This window comes from Tenebrio molitor, chromosome 1 (genome assembly GCF_963966145.1).
Source record: "Tenebrio molitor chromosome 1, icTenMoli1.1, whole genome shotgun sequence".
NCBI classification, from domain to species: domain Eukaryota; kingdom Metazoa; phylum Arthropoda; class Insecta; order Coleoptera; family Tenebrionidae; genus Tenebrio; species Tenebrio molitor.
Genome location: NC_091046.1, coordinates 32,721,714 through 32,742,122, shown reverse-complemented (window position 1 = coordinate 32,742,122; position 20,409 = coordinate 32,721,714). Strand labels below are relative to the sequence as shown.

Sequence of the window (20,409 nt, the reverse complement as noted above, 5' to 3'; positions counted from 1 at the left end):
CAAATTTGGAAAAAAAAAATTTTCATCGTTGAAATGTGCCAAAACGTTCCAGAAGAAATAAGAAAAAAGGGGCAATTTGTTACAAATGAAGTCTAAAAGTGCATACGAAAAGGTGTATGTTTCGTTTCAAGGCCGGAACAATAAACATCACGGAGGTAACGGAAGATGTCATTTTGGCTTTTCTTGATATGGGGTAAGCGTGTAGAACTTCATTAAAAGTTAATTCACACTACGGCAAGAATCATTTGAAGAAAATGTAAAGATTGCCATTTTCGATAGCCGGGCACTTGCATTGGATGAAACAGCAGAAGTTAAAGAAGAAGATGTTAGGAACAAGAGCACGAAGCTAATTTGGCAATTCCAATTCAATAATTGTACTTTTCACTTTTGTGATAATTACTGTAAAAATGATGAATAAAATGTTACTTGAATGATGTGTGTGAGCGTATTTTATGACTCTATAAGATACGTTGCTATTGACGACGTGTCTTATAGAGACAAGCGTATTTTATGAGAAACATAAGGTGTGAGCTCAAATGCACCATGGAAACAGTATAAGATATTAGTGTTAGAAAATAGTTATTTGTGTATCAAGGCCAAAAAGTGCATCTTTTTCGTCCGAGTCTGGGTTTCCTAGTCGAGGTGGAGCCTAGACTTGAAAACACTGAAAACAGGTGAGGACAAAAGGCACTATGAGGCCTATGACATTCCGCCATATTGAAAGTACAATATAATATTGGTCTAATATTTTCTAGTTCTACAATTTTATAATATGTTTGTATAGATAGAACTGAAAATGTTCAGCAGAAATTTGTAAAAAGTTTATAGGTATCCTAATCGCGGTGATGCCCCTGTCATTAAAATGGAAATAATGACGTTTCGTTAATCTTACTACTAACAGCATCACCCATCAGCTTCATGGCGAACGGTCTTCAAAGCCTACATTCTCTCATTTTATGCTTTAATTTTTCAATATCTTTGGTTATTATGGCTTATCGTTATTATAAATTTGTAGAATTTTATTCATTCATTCAAAATTGCATTGCATTTGCAAAACAGCATATTCCATTTACATATCTTTGTGTCAGATATTCTCATTTACTAAGCATTCCTTTTCATTGGACCTAATATGGTGTATTCGGCCCATTGTCGTATGTCTAAATTAACTTTTACACTTAAAAATGTGGATTGTCTGGGAGTATCTACCTCAACTTTTTGTCACTTTTTTTAATGTTTATTGGAATTTTTCTTCTTCTTTAATTACATAAATGACTGTTTTTTTGCCATCAATAAACATTCTTTTTAATATGATACCACTAAAATGGAGAAACATTGTACGTAGGTACCTAGTTATTTTACAAGTGCCTACCTACGTATTTTCAAAAAATATTGATTTCTTTTAATTGTTTATATTTTCTCTGCAATAATATTTTTTTACTTAGGTATTCAAACGACATGCGCCAGCGAAGTATTCAACTAACAACTACATAATAATAACTGCCTCATAAACTAAATTCACTTTGAGATAAAGCACGAAAATTATATTGTAGGCATACCTAGGTGAAGGTAGGTAGATAGGTAGGTACACGTAAAGATAAATTAATTGAAAAATAGTTACACTACAACCACAATTTGCTGCAAACGTACCTACTTAGTTTTATAAAAATATAAATAAAAACGTGGTGTTATAATACAATGTGTAAGAATTCAACCTCGTGAAGAAGTGTTTTTTATTTAAAAAAGATCTATGTATTTAGTGCCTATTGATTTACTTGCGTAATATTGATTAGTAATATTATTCAGGTACTTCTATAAAGTAGGTTTTTAGTGTAAATAAAAATACATTTTTAACAATAGAAAATTATTTGTATGAAGACAGTATGAAGAAATAATCTTATCAAATTACATTTGCTTTCTAGTAGGTACTCAACATTTGTAGTGAAAATTTTGTTAAAGAAATACCCCATCTAACATGATTTTTCCGTCTATAAATTCAAAAATCATTCTTTTCTTTTTAATAATTTCTTCAGCTCTAATTATTTTGTCAATCATTTTGATTATTCAGATATTTCCCAGTGTAATAAGAAATGAAATTTATAAGGTACGTATCTATGATTAATATTAAATATTATTATTATTAATTAAAATAAGTAAGCTCTTTCCCTCTATATGTCCTTTTACTCCAAATGAAGTATTGGGTGCTTTCGAGTTTCTTGGCCAATGATTTAGGTACCTATTTACTATGGTTGAGTGGCTAGTCCAACGCAATAAATAAGTGAGCTAGCATGTTAAAATTATTTCCTTTTTAACCAGTTCTATTCATGTAAAAAATTGTTAGGTACTTATAATATTACAGTTGACAAAATGGTAAAATAGTTAGCAGTTTCTCCACATTGTAACAATGACAACAGTTTATTTTAAATATTGCATTTGCTTGAATTTTAGAATGTTCAGTTAGTAGAAGGGTCCGAACAATACGAGCGATTTTTGGAATTGCCCTTTCCCGTTACTTTTAAAGTATATTTTTTCAATGTTGAAAATTCGGTGGATGTAGTGAATGGTGAGAAACCTGTGCTCAAAGAAGTTGGTCCTTACATTTATAAGTATTACCGCTTTTGCTTACTTTTCTTAAGTAAACCCATTTTTTGTAGACAATATAGAAAAAAGACTGTTCTTTACACGGATGAAAAAGAAGACACTGTGTCATATACTCAAACTGAAAACTTTGAATTTGATAATGAAGCTTCTGGTAACTTCTCAGATGAAGACTATGTTACAATGCTGAATGCTCCCATGATGGTATCATTATACAGTTTATTTAAAACGACATGTAATATGTATTTAACAAATATTTCAGAGCATTTTGCAAATCGCAGAAAAATACGGCCAAACGAGTGTTCTAAGTAGCTGTCTTAGTGACATATTTCCTGAATTTGATTCCGTTTTTGTCAAAGTTAAAGTTAAAGATATCTTATTTGACGGAATCCGATTCTGTGTTCGCCATTTTTCATTGTGTGAATTACGCAGAACTATTGCTTGCAAGATAGCCGAACGAAAAAAAAATGTTGATATATTAACTGACGGGGCATTGCAGTTTTCTTTTTTTAATTATGTAAATAAAGACATCAAAGTGTATCGTCACAAGTGCAAACATTTGTTTCAGAAAGTTAATTCAAATGATGGTCTGTATACGATTAAAAGGGGCATCAACGACGTAAAAACATTAGGTCAGATAGTGAGATTAAATAATTCAACTCGCACTCATTACTGGAAACAAAGTAATGCAAATTCCAGTTGCGATGAAGTTAAAGGAACTGATTCAACTTTGTACCCACCTCAAATTAGTAAAGATTCTATATTTCAGATTTATTCTACAGACATTTGTAGGTAAGATCTGTACAATAAAGTAGGTACATCTTTAAAACGCAAAATACTATAAGAATCCTACCAATAAATTTTCTTTTTTAAATATGTACTCACCTGCAATGTTATATTTGTGAATTCATAAAATATCAATACGTTAACAAGTCAGTCATCTCCACCTAGATGAGCTAATTGTTACCTATGTAAACGTTTAAAATTTTCTTTAGATAGTAATGTTTTATTTATGTTGTCAAAATTTACTCAGGGAATACGATATTAAATATCTATTAAACATTTCATTATAAGCTTAGCCCTTTAACCACCTTTAAATTGACCTTGTGAATGTAATTGATAGGTACCTACCTACCTACCAGAATGAAAATTTTTTGTTCTCAAATTTACATCCACTTTATAGATATATAGAAATTCAGTTTTTAAAAGAAGAATTTTATAAAGGCGTTAAGGGTTATACGTTTGCAACAAATAATTTAACCCTAAGAGCTAGCACAACGCTAAAGGAGGAAGATTGCTTTTGTACAGAACAGACTAAAGGGGTCAATGGAGAAGATACGTGTTTTTTAGATGGTGTAATAGATATGCAACCTTGTACTGGTAAGTGAATTTACTTTTATTGAGAACAAGTAGGTAAACAACATTTTTATGTACTGACTTAGGAGTTCCTGTTTTATTATCATTTCCTCATTTTCTGTGGGCCGATGAATTCTATTCAGAAGGTGTAATTGGATTAAATTCAAACGAAGAAAATCACAGAACGTTTTTAAAAGTGGAGCCGGTAAATTTAAAATAAATAAAACATTTCTACATAATAAATCAAATACGTGTAGTATTTTTTTCTTTAAATATTCCTATTTTGGTAAATATAGATTTTTTAAGTGAAACATCAAATATTCATTTTTTAGTTCCATGCTAGTATAATAAGAATCAATGTAATTTGCTTTAGGAAACCGGAACACCATTACAAGGAATGAAACGAATTCAAATAAATTCTGTACTTCGACCTATTAATAAAATTAAGCAAACGGAAAAGCTTCCGAGGGTTGTTTTACCCCTACTTTGGATAGAGGAAGTGAGTATTGAAGTTAAGAAATATTTAGTTTTTTACATAAGCTCCTATAATTTTTACAGGGTGTTTCACTTACTAATAAGTATGTTAAAAAGCTAGAAGATATGTACTTTAATAAAGTAACTCTGCTGAACATCCTCAAGTGGACTCTTTTAGCAGGCAGTATAATAATTACTTCTTGTTTAGGTGCTTATTTAATCTACAAACGGGTTAATAAGATGTAGTAAGGGCATATTCACATTATATTCCTGCTAAAAAGTATTTTAGTAGGTATCTATTTGTTTCAATTATATTCCAGAATTTGTGTTAGTAAATGATCCACACCTAATACAAAAGGTTGAAATAAAATGTATCGGTTGTTTACAATTTAACTCGTTAATCCATTCTCTGAAAGATTGAAATCTTTAAGTTTTTTTAACTCGGCTACAAATTATTTATGGTACCTAACTCTGGGTGAGATGGCCATGAGAAGGTGACTGCTCACCATTTTTTTTAATTACCTATCCTCATCAAAATCAGGAGCGGGCTGATTTGCAGCAAGTAAATAAAAAAATATTTTCAAACTATTACTGAATATGTTTAGAAACCTTAAAAGATTTCAATAATTTCATTCCTGTTCCCTTGTACAGCTATATAACGTGTACCTACTTATTCAGATACTGAGCAGATAAAATGTTACACAAGCTGTAAGGAATCAAAGTATGTCTATCCTGTGGCATCTCCATGTAGTGTAAATAAAAGTAAAACAAAACAATGCCATGGTCATCTGCCATCGGGTGATATGGCTAATCGAAGATTTTTTAATTTCGTTTTTTTCGTTACAAGAATGATTTTTTAGATTGTTGATTACTTAGAAAAAGTTTTAAAAATACCAATTTTTAAAATCAATTCTACCGAAATAATCCTCATCCTCAGGTTCGTAACTGAGCTTAAATCGAAAATTTCACAAAAAAAAAGATAAATTGGTGGTTTACATTATAATTTTAGTCGAAGTTCTATAACAATTAAATTGTAATCAGAAATAAAACCATCCCTTTTCTATTAACAGTAATAACAAACGAGGGAAAGGATACAAATCAAATTACACACATAATCAAAAAACCAATAGTTTATTTTTTTAAATAGGTTATTCAATATCAATGTAATAAAAGTAAATCGGAACTTCTGACTTAATTCGAGTTATAAATTAATTTATGTATTAAGCTTAAATTCTGTTAAACTAACATAAGAAACAATACGTGACGAATGTTATGAAAGCAGAAATTTTGATTCTCGTATATTGTAAAACTCGCTCAATACATAAATTCTTTGACTCTGACAACCGAAAATCCGTAAATAAAATTTTTGGACCTTTTCTGTAAGCTTTGAAGTGTTAAGGAACATAAAAATATTATACCTAAAATAAATCATTTTTCCAACAAATTACTTTGTTAACTATGCTCCTTTTTCTGGAAAAAACCAGATTGGGATTTACATATATATATATATATAATAAGGCACCGTCAAGTCACAGTTCCTTTGGAACTAAATACTGTTTTTATGATTAAAAACTGCATTTCTTTTAGTATGGGCGTTTACCGGTAACAATTTTTGGTGGAAAAACAAGTTGAAGTTAAAATACTGACGTGATAACCGAAGATAAAACACCTACAAATGAAATACAGTTTGATGGTTAGTAAACTTATATTCTAAAAAAAAAAAAATCACAATGATACATATAAATAACTGAATGATTGATAGAATGTCTCACTATACAAAAAGGTAAAAATCAAAATAAAGGAATCGATGCAAGAAACGAAGATAATGAAATAAAGATAATATTGTTTTAGCAATCACAGATTGTACTTGCAGTCTACATTTTTAAACACTAATAGAATAAAGCGTCATCTAAACGTCCCCTTTGGTGCTTTAGTTTGTAACTAAAACTAATGACAGAGAATCAAAACGTTTTCCACAATTTTATTGTTTGGTGTTTTCAACTACCGGGTTCCAGCCGGTCACTTTGAAACCCTTCTAGACAGAGCTCGTTCCAAGGCTAATTAAATTTTTGTTTTGTTTTGTTTACGTACAGTACAAAAATTTAACGAGCCTTCCGAAGAGCTCCAGCTGAACAGTAATGACCCCCTGCAATAGAGACGATAGAGTGCCGCTCAATTATTATGAACTCGCGCTCAATTTATTAATGATTCCTTGAATGCTAACATATGTTCCTGTAGCGAAACCTAACAAGCCGAACGAGATCAGGAAAAGACTCTTATATAACTTCCAATTAAACCGACCAAGACCAGGGCGTTCGTAAAACGTAACCAACTCAATAATAGCCGGGAAAATCAAACCCAACATTGACAAACATACCGCTCCTACTAAAGAAATGAATTCATCAAGGACCGGAATACAGATGGCAATCACTACTGTGGCGCAAACTAAAGATATTCTGATAGCGTATTCAGACAGATTTGGTCTTGACACGAACAAGCTTTTCAAACTTTTCCAAATAATTTCCATTGGCACATAAAACTGTAAAGCATATGTGAAAAATACAGCAACTGCAATCATTAGTTTCACGGATTGACCCAATCTGAAAATTTGTATCGTTAGATTACGCAAAATTATATTCGACTTTTACTCACATTTCGTCTTTTGGCAAGTTCAATGTAATGCTGGCAGCTGTTTCTGGTCCATATTTTAGATAGCCGAGGAAACCAGTAGCGGCATAAAGAAGAACAACAACAGACATTCCAGTATTTAACACTCCAGGGCAGCCGATAAAGTGGGTAGGAGTTTTCATGTTATTTTCCAAGGGCATGACTACACCGATACCTTCCAAGGCAAATATGGCTGTGCCAAAGAATTTCGGCAGTTTAGTAAATTCAACGAATTTAGGTCTTTCATCCAACGAAGGCATATCCACTATGAGGTAATAGAATGTAATTCCCATCCCGACAGCAACTAGAATGTTGGCAATCATCGATAACGGAGAGAGATACTTTAAATTTCTTATGAGATTCATCAGAATGAGAAGCGGAAGCAAGGATGCCATGTACACTTTCATGTCCTGGTGGGTGCTTTCTTCGGTGTAATTGTCAACGACTTGCTTTATGCTTTCTGCGACAAACAAAACATACACACAACAGCAGCCAAGAAGATCTATTACAAGAAAAAGATTAATCATGGCTTTGGCAAATTTCGCCCACGGACGGACAGATCGTGGACCTGCCGAAAAAGCAGCTTCGGCTACTTCTGCGTAACCTAAAGCGGGTACTTTATTTCTTCTGCACAACGCATGTGCACTTTTTACTAATACGTGAACGCAGTAAGTACAAATCATCCCAATCCCCAATGTACAAAACAGTCCAAAAAACAATCCTGCGCTCGCAAAAGCCATAGGCATGGCCAAGATTCCACTTCCCAAACTTCCTTTTAGTAAATGAATCAGGGTATCCAAATCACTGTAATAAAAAATGTTTTTTAAAGATTTGTCTCCAGAAGATAGTAGTTTCCTTACGATGTAGGATGTTCCAATTTACGGTGGGCAAATGGATCGTAATCTCCCAATTCCTCATCTCTCCGTGCGGAGTCAACCAAAGGTACTGTCGAGCCATTAGCGGAAGGCACAGATACCTCATTTTTTTCACATTTATAACTGAAACACAATTTGAATTAGATTCGCGAACCCTACTTGCTTGCATAGCAGTTAAGATAGATGTTAGATATATTAGTTTGTATATCAAGAAATTGTGAAATGGAATGTGGAAAACGGGATTTCCTGTAAGTTTTAGCCAACGTTTATAATCACCTGATTTGGCTTTATGATGCAATCACGAGAAGATTATTGTCGAGACGTAACGATAATCTATAAAAATTAATTGGCTCAAACCTTGGAATTTGGACGAGAACATTGATGGATGAGTTTGAAAGAATGTAAATGTAAAAAAAATATTTACGTTCAACAACTGAAGGAAGGAATAAAACTTGAATTTGTAAGTCTACAATACTTTTCTGTACAAATTGTACTTTTAAACTTAAGAAATATAGGTAATTGTACCGTTGATCGTCCTTCTAATTCCGTAGCTCCCCAGCACAACCACATCGCAACAGGTGCGGTAGAAGCACTTCTAGCAGCTCCGGTATATGCCAATAATCTTACAAAACTTACAAAATATAATCAAAACAACACTGTGATCAAACCATGTATATATGCATGACACCCTAGTTTTATCACTCAAAATGATTCGCTTTGATCTTTTTAGCAGTATATTAGTAAAAAACCGAGGTGTTGCAAATAAAGAACCATAATGTAGAATTCTAGAAATTTTACGATAAATATATCAATGTTTATAAACACCCAAAGTTTACATTTCTGAAAAATTTTTGCTTTTTTGACGCTTCTTTTTAGTTCCAACATGTAATTATGAATTACACAACATAAAATACAACTGAATAGAGCAAGTTATTACATTACAACAGATAACAGAACCAATATTTAGTTATTCCGATAAGCTACAAATATGGGGTAAGGTAAGGTAATGCTAACAACGTGGCTCTGATATGAATTGGAATAAAAATCGAACATTTATCTTTTCAATATTATCTGAATTGTACATGATGGTAAAGGAAAAAGCGCCCTAACAGAAATTGCCTGCAAATATACATGGTTTTTAAATCATTCAAGTCCAATCACCAGTACTAGTCTGTAATTAAATAATTTGATTTCTGTTGATATAAGTAAAAAATTTGATACCTTCAAAAAGAAGCATTGTGATGTCGGTGAATGAATGTATTATTAAGAGATGGAGCTTTTGTACTTACTTAGTCATTACAACTGTGTTAACACCACCCTTTTTCTGGTCTAGTTGCGCTATGAGTTTTGGCTGAAACAAATTTCCAAGTTCACAAAAATTCATCACAAAGATCAAATACTTATTTGCGTACTTGAAAAAGGTTACCCAATTTTTATATTTTAATATATGTACCATATATTTACCGACGGGAGCAGTAGTTTTTGATAACCAAAGTTTGTTTAAAATTAAATATAAATGGCAAAAAAAATGTCCGAAACTGAAATTGTAGTACACAAAAAAATTGGTAAATTGATTTGATAAGACACCTTTGTGTTATTAAAACACTACTCACAACATGACTGTGACATATGAAATTAAATTTTTATGGGCGAATAAAGATTTCATAGTTACAGCCCACAAGAAAAAGTCAGCGCAATTTGCAGCCACTGCGTGCTGCTGACGTTTCTGCTGTTGCATAAGTCAGTAACAATGTGACAATTGTTCGGTTCAACTAATAATTCGTACCTGTGTTGAAGTAGACTAATTTCAAAGACGATATTTGACTAAATAATTCCCATTGTTCAAAACAATGATTGATCTGCAGCAGCAATAAAATTTGTGTAAAATATAATATACAATTTCTCTTGGACACAATGCGTCGTTATGGGTGAAATTACACTTATTATAAAGTCCCAATGTAAAATAGAAATCGTTTTATGACTACACTAACTTGTTAACATTCCAGAGTTTTCTATTCTGCTGCACCGGCTCTGAATTTATAAATTGCGCAGTTTTAGTTGCAGGTAAATGACCTTCTTGGTAATCCTCAAGTTACCTTTCCAATTACTTCTAACTACTTCACCCATTTTTGTGTCACGCTCTAATTAAAAATAGTCAGACACACAAGTATTCGAGTGATGAAAATTTCAACCCTCACGAAACTTAGGAACAACAGCAAATAAATTTGGTAGACAGGAATAAGGCTCCTGGTTATGGTGGCGTCGACCTAAATACCTTCCACTTATTATTCAGTATTTTTATCATAATCAAATTTTGCGAACTTTGAAGAAAACATTGCACGGCCTTGCGTACTTTGCGGCCTTGATCCATAAAAGCAAGTGCCAAACAAATAATTCGTCCTGACGCAACTTAAGTCAAGCTTCTGGATTATATTTCCATGATCGTAATATACACACCCCTTGATTGTATTGTTTACTGAAGAGTGAACACAATAGAATGAAACATGGCAAAATAACATAAAGCGGAATTGGCTCTTCTGACATTGACTCGTTCGGAACAACTTCCGATTTATGGTACAACTTGATCAGACAAGGTTGTTTTTTCTGAGATTTCTATTGTAGCCTTAACTTTAATATCAGAGAGCAAGGAAATGCATTACAAAGCTGGAGAAAAAGTAACAACTGAACTAAATAAATAATCCTTGGCCCTCGGGCTTCATAGTTTTATGTATTACACAAAAATAAAACGCTTTATTGTCCGAGATAATGATGCTAACGAATATGAAGGTGAATAGATATTGCCAGTTTTTTACACTTAATAAAAAAAGGAAAAATATGACACCATCAGGAATCAGCAGCGTCAATTTACTGCATAGAAAACGCTTAAGCGACATATGGCTGTTCATCATTATTACCTACGTACTAAGATAACACACGTGGTATAAAAATTATCAACAGCACAATAGCTTTCGTTTCGCTGTTCAGCAGAAATTTTTTGCACCAACAATGGAAAGTTTAGATAGAGGCCAGTTCCTGGAACCCGTTTCTGAGAATAAAGGGGCGCGGTACCACGACGAGGGAATAAAAAAAAACCTCCCCTACATACAACAAGAAGAATTGTTGTAATCCTTCGATTGGTGTCAATGAATATTAAAAATTCTGTCACTGTTACTTGTAACTACAAATATGTCGCAACAAATATGTACATGAATATGACGATAAAAATGCGTACCACGTATGTTTGATAACTTCCACGGTAAATACAAAGACTCGAGAACTCAAAGCGAGCAATAAAACAAAAAATAAGCGGTCTTTGAGTTGGGAATTTCGAATTTAAAACATACTGGACGCGGTCCAGAAAACGTGTTCAATTTAACACGTGCCTACTAAATTGTTGAATGATAGATGGAGCTCTCGCCTTTGTTGGCACCTTATACGCATACTTTGCAACCCGATTATTTTGACTTAAAACATAGTTTTTAAAGATCATAAAAATTATAGACGTTTCATCAAAAAAATGAATATTATGGAAAAGATTACGTAACAAGTTTAATTTTAAATTTTGTGGTCTGAAGTGTTTGACGTATGCTACGCCACTGGCTTTCTAGGCCAAAATTCGGTCTAACCCAGAAGGAGGTATTAACCACGTGTCTCAAGGCTGTTTCAGACCATGCAACTCTTGACAATAATAAATATTTATGACTGAAAATGACGAAACAAATAAACAATTTTGTCCGTAACGTTAAAATTTTCTATTTCGGTTTCGAGCTCAGCTGGAGGGAGTCCGAAATTAGGTATTTTAAGTCGTCTCTACTAACGTACGAATTTACACGGCGAAGCTTTTTTGAATTTTCATTATCGGATTAATTAGAAATTCTGAATAAATTTAAACATCCATGTTAATACATATTATTATTACATGGAACCTTGAACACCGTATAATGAAATTTTTGCATTTTAAATAATAACGAAAAAAGTTGAAAGAACTAATAAGTTGTCGCCGTGTTGTGAAAGTTGTTTAAGGTTCGAAATAACGCTAAATGAGGGAACTACCACTCTCGTGAAGTCAGACTGACGACACAAGTAATGTATTGATACTTTGCGTTAATTAATAAATCATCTTTGCTTACGCGAACTCATCACATGTCTACGAGCCAATTATAAAGACCTCTAAAAAAATTACTACATACACAACTTGGAATCTGAAAAAACTGCCTAAAAAATGTTGAGCGAACTTCGAGACCGCCTCTGCCGCTGGTAATTTTCCACTCTTCAGAGACCAGATGCCGCTATGTACGGTGTTCAAGCATACACAGCAATATTGAGCGTTATTCAAATTGCTTTACTTCCGACAATTTGCAAAAAAACTCGTATTTCACGACAACAAAATATTGAGATATAAAACTTTCCACCAAAATGATGAAACAGTTATTCCACGTTATCATTTCACTTCGTTTGAAGAAAAGTAAAATAAACATTCCAATTTTTTTTAACGGAAATACGTTATCGCTCGATTTCCTACCGTGGTTCAACTTCCTTTTCGTAAAAAATGGTAAGGAAAAGAACACTCCTACGACTAAAATATTGGAAATAAATACAAAATATTTACTTAAAACCAGTTACGAACATAACATTATAATAAATAGAATTGGCAGCAATTCAAAAATCACTTTATTACGTTATTTTGCCGCCTAATTTTAACCCGCTCTTAAAAAAATAAAAAAATCCAATTACCTTGCATGCCGTATCTAGCGGTACAGATCCCGATTTATGCGACATCCTTTTGTTTTTTAATAGATAACACTCACTAACTCACATGCAAGTACCCCAAAAGCTTGTTGCAATTTGATTATATAAAGAACCTTACGGTACCTAAGTATACAATATTGGAAAGGAGGAGGGATGCACGCGCACGCGTCATATTCAACTAATTCAAAACTACGAAATCTCAAATCACGTTACAACACAACTTGTTAGGACTTGTACAACGACTAAACGACTTCAAATTGAAAAAGTAAATAAATGTCACAAAACACCCGATTTGTAAAAGTTCATTTGTACAACGCTGCAAATATCATTTCAATATATTTTTTTGAAAATATGTACAGTATGGAAACTACTTATGGAATGAAAAAAATTGGTACCGCACATAACAATTGTTTTGAGAAAATTACGAATTTTACTCCAAAAATTTAATTTAATTTTTAATGTAAAAATTTTAATTGATCTCAAAAAAAAAACAAACAAACATCTAAGGTTAACAATAAAATTTAATGCAAATGTTGAAATTGTCTCCCGCCAACCATTTGGCACTCACCGACACTTTGTCCCATGCCGGCCAAAATATTTAGCCGTCATTGGCTGTCATTTCAAAAAAAGAATTTAATCCATACTTTATTGTCATCATGATTACCATGTTGATTATGAACGTTATTTTTTGGGTGGTAAATTTCAAAACTCAAAATTATTTTGTCATTTCCACTGAATAGAACGTTTTCCTGAGGTTATCTATGTACGGGCGTATCCGAGTTCCTCCCGGTGGTCACTTCTTTACCTGCATAACCCTTTTTAACGGACGAGTTCATCCCGAGGTTATCGGGGATTACTGCGATAGGTAGTCGATGAGTGGTAGCCGGACTAGATTATTATGGCGGGTATTTTGCTTGAAATTGGCAATAAATACTCTGATGAGAGGGAGAAACAATTTTATTTACAAGGGCAAAATGACATTCGCCATTTACAAATTATACTCTATTTATGTACAGTCGATGGACAAATAAAACTGGGACAAAAATGACAATCACATAAGTCAAAATGTACAAATTTGCATCGTTTAATTACGGCTTTATCACAAATAGGTTAACTTTGGTATGACATATTATATAGACACTGACAAATATATTGACAATTCAATGGTCTGATTTACATAGATTAAATTTTAAGTGTCCCAGTTTTATTTGTCCACCGACCGTACATGATATGAGTATACAGTGAGTTTTTTTTAAGACTGGCCATAGGGTTTTACATGGTAATTTTTCAACCCCCTGTTAACTTTATTTTTGTGAAAATTACAAAGCCTAGCACTGTTTTTATATTAAACAATAATATTATCTAGTCATTAAAAAAAAAACTCAACATGGAATATGAAAATGATACTTTCATCACTCAACCCGATCATTCTTATCACCAGCACTAATCCCTTACCGTTCAGTACCTGCTACAAGACCTGAGAATTTCTGACCGCCGGGAGGAACTCCGCTGCCGCCCTATGTACAATTGCTTTAATTTTGTTCATTCATGTCGGATTTTTGGAATATCTGAATTTCAAACAGTTTAAAATAATTGTCAAAATGACAAGAATCGAAAGTGGGGTTACAGTTCCTAAAGGTTTATTTACACTTTACATGAATGTCAAGATAGTGGCGGCTAAAATTTTGTGACCGCCATAGTACACTGGGCTTAATAATGTCAGGGCTTATTTGTTCGATTTCAGGGCGAATTTTTTTCCGTAAATCTTCTGTTTTAAATAAACCCATACAAAAGAATTTTTACATTAAAAATTAAATTAAATTTTTGAAGTAAAATTTGTCATTTTTGTCCCTGTTTTATTTGTCCATCGACTGTACATTATATCAGAAAGTGAAGAAAAAAGTGAGGGTTGTCATTTAAAAAAATTGGTGATAACGTCATAGCTCAAAAATGGATAACGTCATGAACAAGTGATGCAAATTAAAATAAGTATTATCAGAAATAAAAATTGCCCTCTTTCAGCGTTTTCGACAAATGTCAGTTGTTTTGAAATTACTCAATTTATTCCATAAGTAGTGTCCACACTGTATAATACGTAATTGTACAAAACTTTAAGTTGAAACAGATACATATATCACTGCAAACATTATAACCATCAGATTTAAAAACAGTTAAAAAATGATTCTTGAAAATTAGAAATAAATAAACAAATAAACAAATTTTCTCCTGTGTGAACGGATTTTGATAACTGTCCCAACTTGTCAAAACGAAACGTCAAGCTAATTTTAAAGATTTTAAGTAATTTGGAGCCTTTAAGGGGCTCGTCAAACAAAAAAACTCTGTATTCAACTCGTTCGTGTGTAAATTGGGCCTTTTTTGGTACTCGTGGGCCTGTAGTAATGGCCCACTTGTGAGAAAAAAGGCCCAATTTACACACGAACTCATTAAATAAACTACTATCAATTATACCTACATACTTGTTTTAAAATAAAATTATAAATGTAAGGATTGTTAATACATACATATTAAAAAAACTGGTAGTTACTGACGTAAAAATTATTATTTTTAATGAAAAGCAGATAAACATAACAACAAATATGACTGTTTTCTCGCTAATAATAATAAAAAATCTTAAACACAAAAAATAACTTTGTTTGCTTGTGTTTACCTTTAATCTCAAATTTTATAATTCCAGATTATAACTACTCTGTTAATGTTTAATTTCCCAGACTAGACGGAACGTAAAATTCTTATTTACGAAACACGTAGGTATTGCCTGTTCTAACATCATTCTTTTCGAATGTGCAATGAAAAGTGACTCCATTTAATGAACGGACGGTGGCTGACGGCTAACGTGCATAGTTGGAACACAGTAGATTTACTCATTCAGTAGGGACACGGAGCTGTTTCGGTTATCGCCAAATTCGAATACGCATGTCTTCGCAGCGGCGGTCCTTTACAAGATGCTCGTAGCGTGGCGCTGCTGTTTTTGGCGCCTTCACGCCCTGATTTCTACATTACAACGGGTGTTTTTTAAAATTTGGCGTCGAAGTTGGCGTTGAAGAGTCGATTGTGAATGGGCTATACGGATCACGGATCAGCTGTTTAAATCTTACGCCTTTACATGAGTGGTGCGGACTCAACCGCCTCTCCAACAACAACTTCGACGCCAAATTAAAAAAAAAAAAACACCTTTAGAGATCAGTACTGGAACCATGTATCTTGATAGAAAGAAAATTTCTTTCCGTTTCTTAAGTTCCTTTTTATTTGCCGCAAAAACCAACCATGTAGAACCGACGGTGAAAACGGACGCATAGAAATAGAAAAATCTCCGTAGCGCACTTTTGCATCTTTCCAATTGTCCATCTTTGTCGTTCACCAACTCAATGCATATGGCGTTTTCTCTCAGAACTCAAGTCTGGCTGAGTGCAATGAATTAAATTGCCGCGAACGATGGTGTTGCCATCTATGGCATTTTCTAGCAAGGACCGCCAATACCGCCATGTTATTAAAAAATCTGGCTGACGAAACTTCAAAGGTGCCGACCCTAGCTGTCCCTACTGAATGAGTAAATCTACTGTGGTTGGAAGTTGTTCTTCACGGTCTATGACGAAAAAGCTTGCGACAAGACATCACGTTGAATTTTCGTTGAAGTCAAAAGTGCAAACCAATTGTTCTGTTCTATTTTAAGCATTTAAATAGATCACTTATTACCATATTTGCCAATAATGAATTGTGTTTATTCCGACCTTTGTACGTCTCATCGTCAGTTAAATCAAAGGAGCGTGTTGCAAATGAAGATGATATACAAACATTTATCTGGCTGTCATCCAAATAATCGATGCCAAAGGCGCCCATTTTTAAACTAAACGTGGCTCACGTTGCGTCACCATTTTGAACTCCTACGTTTTTTGGTGTATTTTAAGGTGATTTGGTAATTAAGCAGCAGTGACGAGACTCTCGTGATGAGCGAAATGTTTATTTATTATTTCCATTAGAACTACTGGTCGTTCTATTTGTTTATATAGATTTCACTTTATATTAAAGGGTCTAACTAGTAATTATCATAAAATCTAAGAGAATTGCTCATATTCAGCAACTTATAAAACTATAAAATTTCCTTCTTGTCATCATCACACAAACAAATTAGTTTTCATTAACTCAAAACTCTCAGAATTTTCTTTTAAAGCTGGCTTTTAAGGATAACGTAATTAGTCAACTGCCTGGTAAATACATACTTACATTTACAATAACTAATAATATTTGTATGGTAACATCTTTAATTACAGAAACAAAATTGTCTTAACATAACTTCAAAAAAACACCTCTTTGACTCTTTTCCAAATTGTTGAGTTGAAATTTCTCTAATGTATAAATATAGAGCAGCTTGTAAACATTGTCAAGTCACTTGATGCGAAATTTTTTTTAAAGCAGGTTAGTGAATCATTGACGCATGAATTGACGTTCTTAAGAGATTAGTCGCAGTTAGGGCGAGGATATTCCTATTATCTTTCTTTTTAAAGATTGAATTCAAAATTCAAAATTCATTGGTGTACGAGTAGAAGTTAGTAGGAAATAGATATAATCAAAATTGGCTTTTCTTTTAAAGATTATTTATGACACAATGTATTCGGACCAAAGTACTCAAAGTAGTATGTTATATCGGGTGTTCATTTAAATTTATCCTCAAAGTAGACGTTGAAAAGTCGATTGTGAATGCACAATGGATTTACAAATCACGGATCAGCTGTTTAAATACCTTATTTTTGCGGTGTTTGTGTTTTTATTCTACAGACTGACGGGTGGTGCGTTCACAATCGCCAACTTGGAGGATAAATTTAAATAAACACCCGATACATCTAGAGAAATAAATTTATTATTTTTCTAGGTGTACGATTTTTTCACGACGCAGGTGAGATTAAAAACGAAAAAGTAGTTATTTAATTTAATAACAATATGCCCACATTTAAAAAAATTACTTGACGACCGTGAAAATTATGTAGACAGGTAATTAATGGACATTCAAGACTTTTCTAGAGCAAAAACTGAAGAAATGATTGAAGTACATACCAAATGCTGAGGTTTTAATTTTGTATAACTTTAGTAAGTACATGTCACATTTCTTAAAATTATCAATTTTGATTTGATTCATAAAGAAAAAAATTATTTAATGTTAAAACTGCTGGCCATCTTCAAAATCTACTAATACATTCATAACAACTCAAATTTCGCGAAACACGATCTGTTAGTAATCACTTAATCAGTAATCAGAATCACCTCAGAAGCATTTTACTAATAACGAATATACGTAAGATCTTATCTTGTCTTTTTATATAACGGATTTAATAATAATTACGATAAATGAGGTGATAAATAACACATAATTCGAATGAATACACTTCGACGTAGATGACGCGAAAAATTGGACGTAGAACAAAAAATTATTCATAACATAAATAAAAATAGTGCATTGCTTTCAAAGGAATTACCTATTATTACTTAATACATAGAATTATTCTGTTCCCTCTTTTTTTCAGTACATACTTTCTTGTTTCAGAACATAATCGAATGAAAACTTTGTTACAAAAGTTTTAACAATATTACAAAAAATGTTAAAATGGAGAATAATATTTTTTGTGTAGTAAAAACAGCGAAAAACATAATCTGCATAAGCAAAAATAAACAATAAAAACGTAGCGCATTATGTATAGGTATCGGTTTCTTGAAATTGCGCACGTATTTAGATGTAAATTTTCCTGTCGTAACGTTAATAGCATTGCGTTTTTAACAATACATTGTTCTTAGTATCTGCATTATTTGATTAATAGGTTTAAATGTAGAGAAATTATTATAAATAAATATAAACAGTTAAAATTTAAACATATTAACGTGCATTTATGGAACGTATGTATAACCAACATGAACAGAGAATTGCTTAGAAAAATAAAACTGATACAAGTTTTACTTCACAAATTGCTAGACATAGATTTTTTTTAATACCGATGTACACAACGAAACATATCGCTCGTGTGCTGCAATGCACACAGCTCAAAAAAATTTGTTTTGGTGTTGCTATACAAGTCCGAGCATGGCAAATTGGCTTTTTTCCAGCAGTAACACTGGCATATCTTAATCTTTAATACAGAATCGCCAAATAGTAGAAGAAGTCGCAAGTTGCAACTTCCATTAGAACGAAAAATTTAACCGCATTTATCTTAAAAAGTGATTTTTCGAATTACGCCACTATTCAAGCCCATGAGCGCTATTGAAGTAAAACATACAAAACTGAGATTATATTAATACATACCGGGTATCAACCACCAAACCTGGCCATAGGCACATTACACATATTAAAATAATATATGAGTTGCTATGAAACATATTGTTTCGTCAAATCTGCCCAATAATTGAGCATAATACTACTCTGTGATCGTTCTTCCCTTTTCCAAATTTCAAAAGTATTTCTACTTTCTACGTTACCTACATCAACAGTTTCCTGATGGCATTGTTTGTACGGATGATAATTATAACTGTCAATATGACATTACACAATAATATATTTCATATAGTTTGTCTCAATTCTAAATTTCCACCACCTGTTGAATTATGTTGGCAAAATAATTCTGAATTGAGGATTCTTAATAACCAAAGTTGGCAATATAATTATTTTATAAACATGATTCGAAAACATTAAAATTAGTTCATAAGTTTATTTTGCTTTTAGAATTTGATTTTCTACCTACTTACTTGCCGCATTTTAAAAAATGTTATCGTTCTTTTCCTTTATTCTAAAATTTTGAGTTGTAAAAACGGAAATTGACAGATAACCTAACAAATACAGCGTGATCAACAATGACTGAGTCTGTTGGCAATGAAATAATTGAAAATACTGGTGATTTTTGTCTAGTAATTGGCATTGACCACGCACTGACCGGATTTTTTAACTTGAGATGACATTAAAAACATTCTTGGTTATGCAGGTTATGTTTATACTATTACAAAAATTAACCTTCGTTGGTAAATTTTAAATTTGCCAAATTTCATTGTTACCAACAGACTCAGTCATTCTTGATCACTCCGTACAATCTGGCGCATTTTTCACCAAACAGTTGCCGGTTGTATTTCGAACGTAGAATGCAGTGTTGGTGGAAATTTAGAATTGAGACAGACTTTCGCAACTCATATATTATTTTAATATGTGTAATTTGCCTATGGCCAGGTTTGGTGGTTGACACCCGGTATGTATTACTCAATGTATTACTATTATTGTTATTTAATTTTATTTATTTGTTTAATTAAAAAATATGATAAAACATTACAACATATTTTTTTGCCAGATCCCATACTTTTATGACAAGTGTAATAAATGACGTCTCCCAAAAAGACTAACAAATATTTTCTCATTTAACGTTACATATGTATAAGATAGGTATATTTGCAATGGTGTTTACGTAGAGATCATTTCTAATCTAGAACAACCAACAGCCATCTATTTCCCTTTTATTCTCAATATGCAATGCAGATTTAGACGTATAGCATTTTGTATTTCAGAAGTGACAAAAAAATATTTTTTAAGATTGTAATATGTTTACCGCTCGAGTAAACTAACAACAGAAATAAAAGACAAGAAAATGCTCGGTAACTTCAAACTGCCCAGTATGACAATAACATCTCCAAAAACGGTGACGAAGAT

The 20,409-nt window shown here is 32.6% G+C and overlaps 2 protein-coding genes across 9 annotated transcripts in view; one reads left to right on the top strand and one right to left on the bottom strand.

The window, feature by feature from the left end:
• The first annotated feature begins 752 nt into the window (after positions 1-752).
• On the top strand, positions 753-6,150 carry LOC138137184 (sensory neuron membrane protein 2-like). The gene is made up of 9 exons (XM_069056497.1): positions 753-2,101; positions 2,446-2,603; positions 2,652-2,799; positions 2,858-3,112; positions 3,164-3,387; positions 3,779-3,975; positions 4,038-4,156; positions 4,325-4,450; positions 4,510-6,150. The coding sequence occupies exons 1-9, from the start codon at positions 1,973-1,975 to the stop codon at positions 4,669-4,671; spliced, it is 1,518 nt and encodes a 505-aa protein (XP_068912598.1). The 5' UTR covers positions 753-1,972; the 3' UTR covers positions 4,672-6,150.
• The window catches only part of LOC138137131 (proton-coupled amino acid transporter-like protein pathetic), a 34,191-nt gene continuing 19,319 nt past the window's right edge, over positions 5,538-20,409 (bottom strand). For 2 of the 8 annotated variants that reach the window (XM_069056427.1, XM_069056439.1), the window contains exons 2-5: positions 9,257-9,318; positions 7,953-8,090; positions 7,078-7,896; positions 5,538-7,025 (exon numbers count right to left, since the gene is read on the bottom strand). In XM_069056427.1, the coding sequence (XP_068912528.1) occupies positions 6,605-7,025; positions 7,078-7,896; positions 7,953-8,090; positions 9,257-9,318 (1,440 nt within the window). In that variant the 3' untranslated portion in view covers positions 5,538-6,604. Of the gene's footprint in view, positions 7,026-7,077; positions 7,897-7,952; positions 8,091-8,391; positions 9,319-12,701; positions 12,858-20,409 lie in introns of those variants that run through there. The other 6 variants (XM_069056471.1, XM_069056472.1, XM_069056432.1 and 3 more) reach the window with 6 other exon arrangements.

What these genes read in the sequence shown, in the direction of transcription:
- LOC138137184 (XM_069056497.1), top strand. Translation starts at nt 1,973, where the DNA reads ATGATTTTTCCGTCTATAAATTCAAAAATCATTCTTTTCTTTTTAATA. An exon ending in AGATATGCAACCTTGTACTG is followed by an intron (nt 3,976 to 4,037) that starts GTAAGTGAATTT and finishes GTACTGACTTAG; the next exon opens with GAGTTCCTGTTTTATTATCA. An exon ending in CCCTACTTTGGATAGAGGAA is followed by an intron (nt 4,451 to 4,509) that starts GTGAGTATTGAA and finishes TAATTTTTACAG; the next exon opens with GGTGTTTCACTTACTAATAA.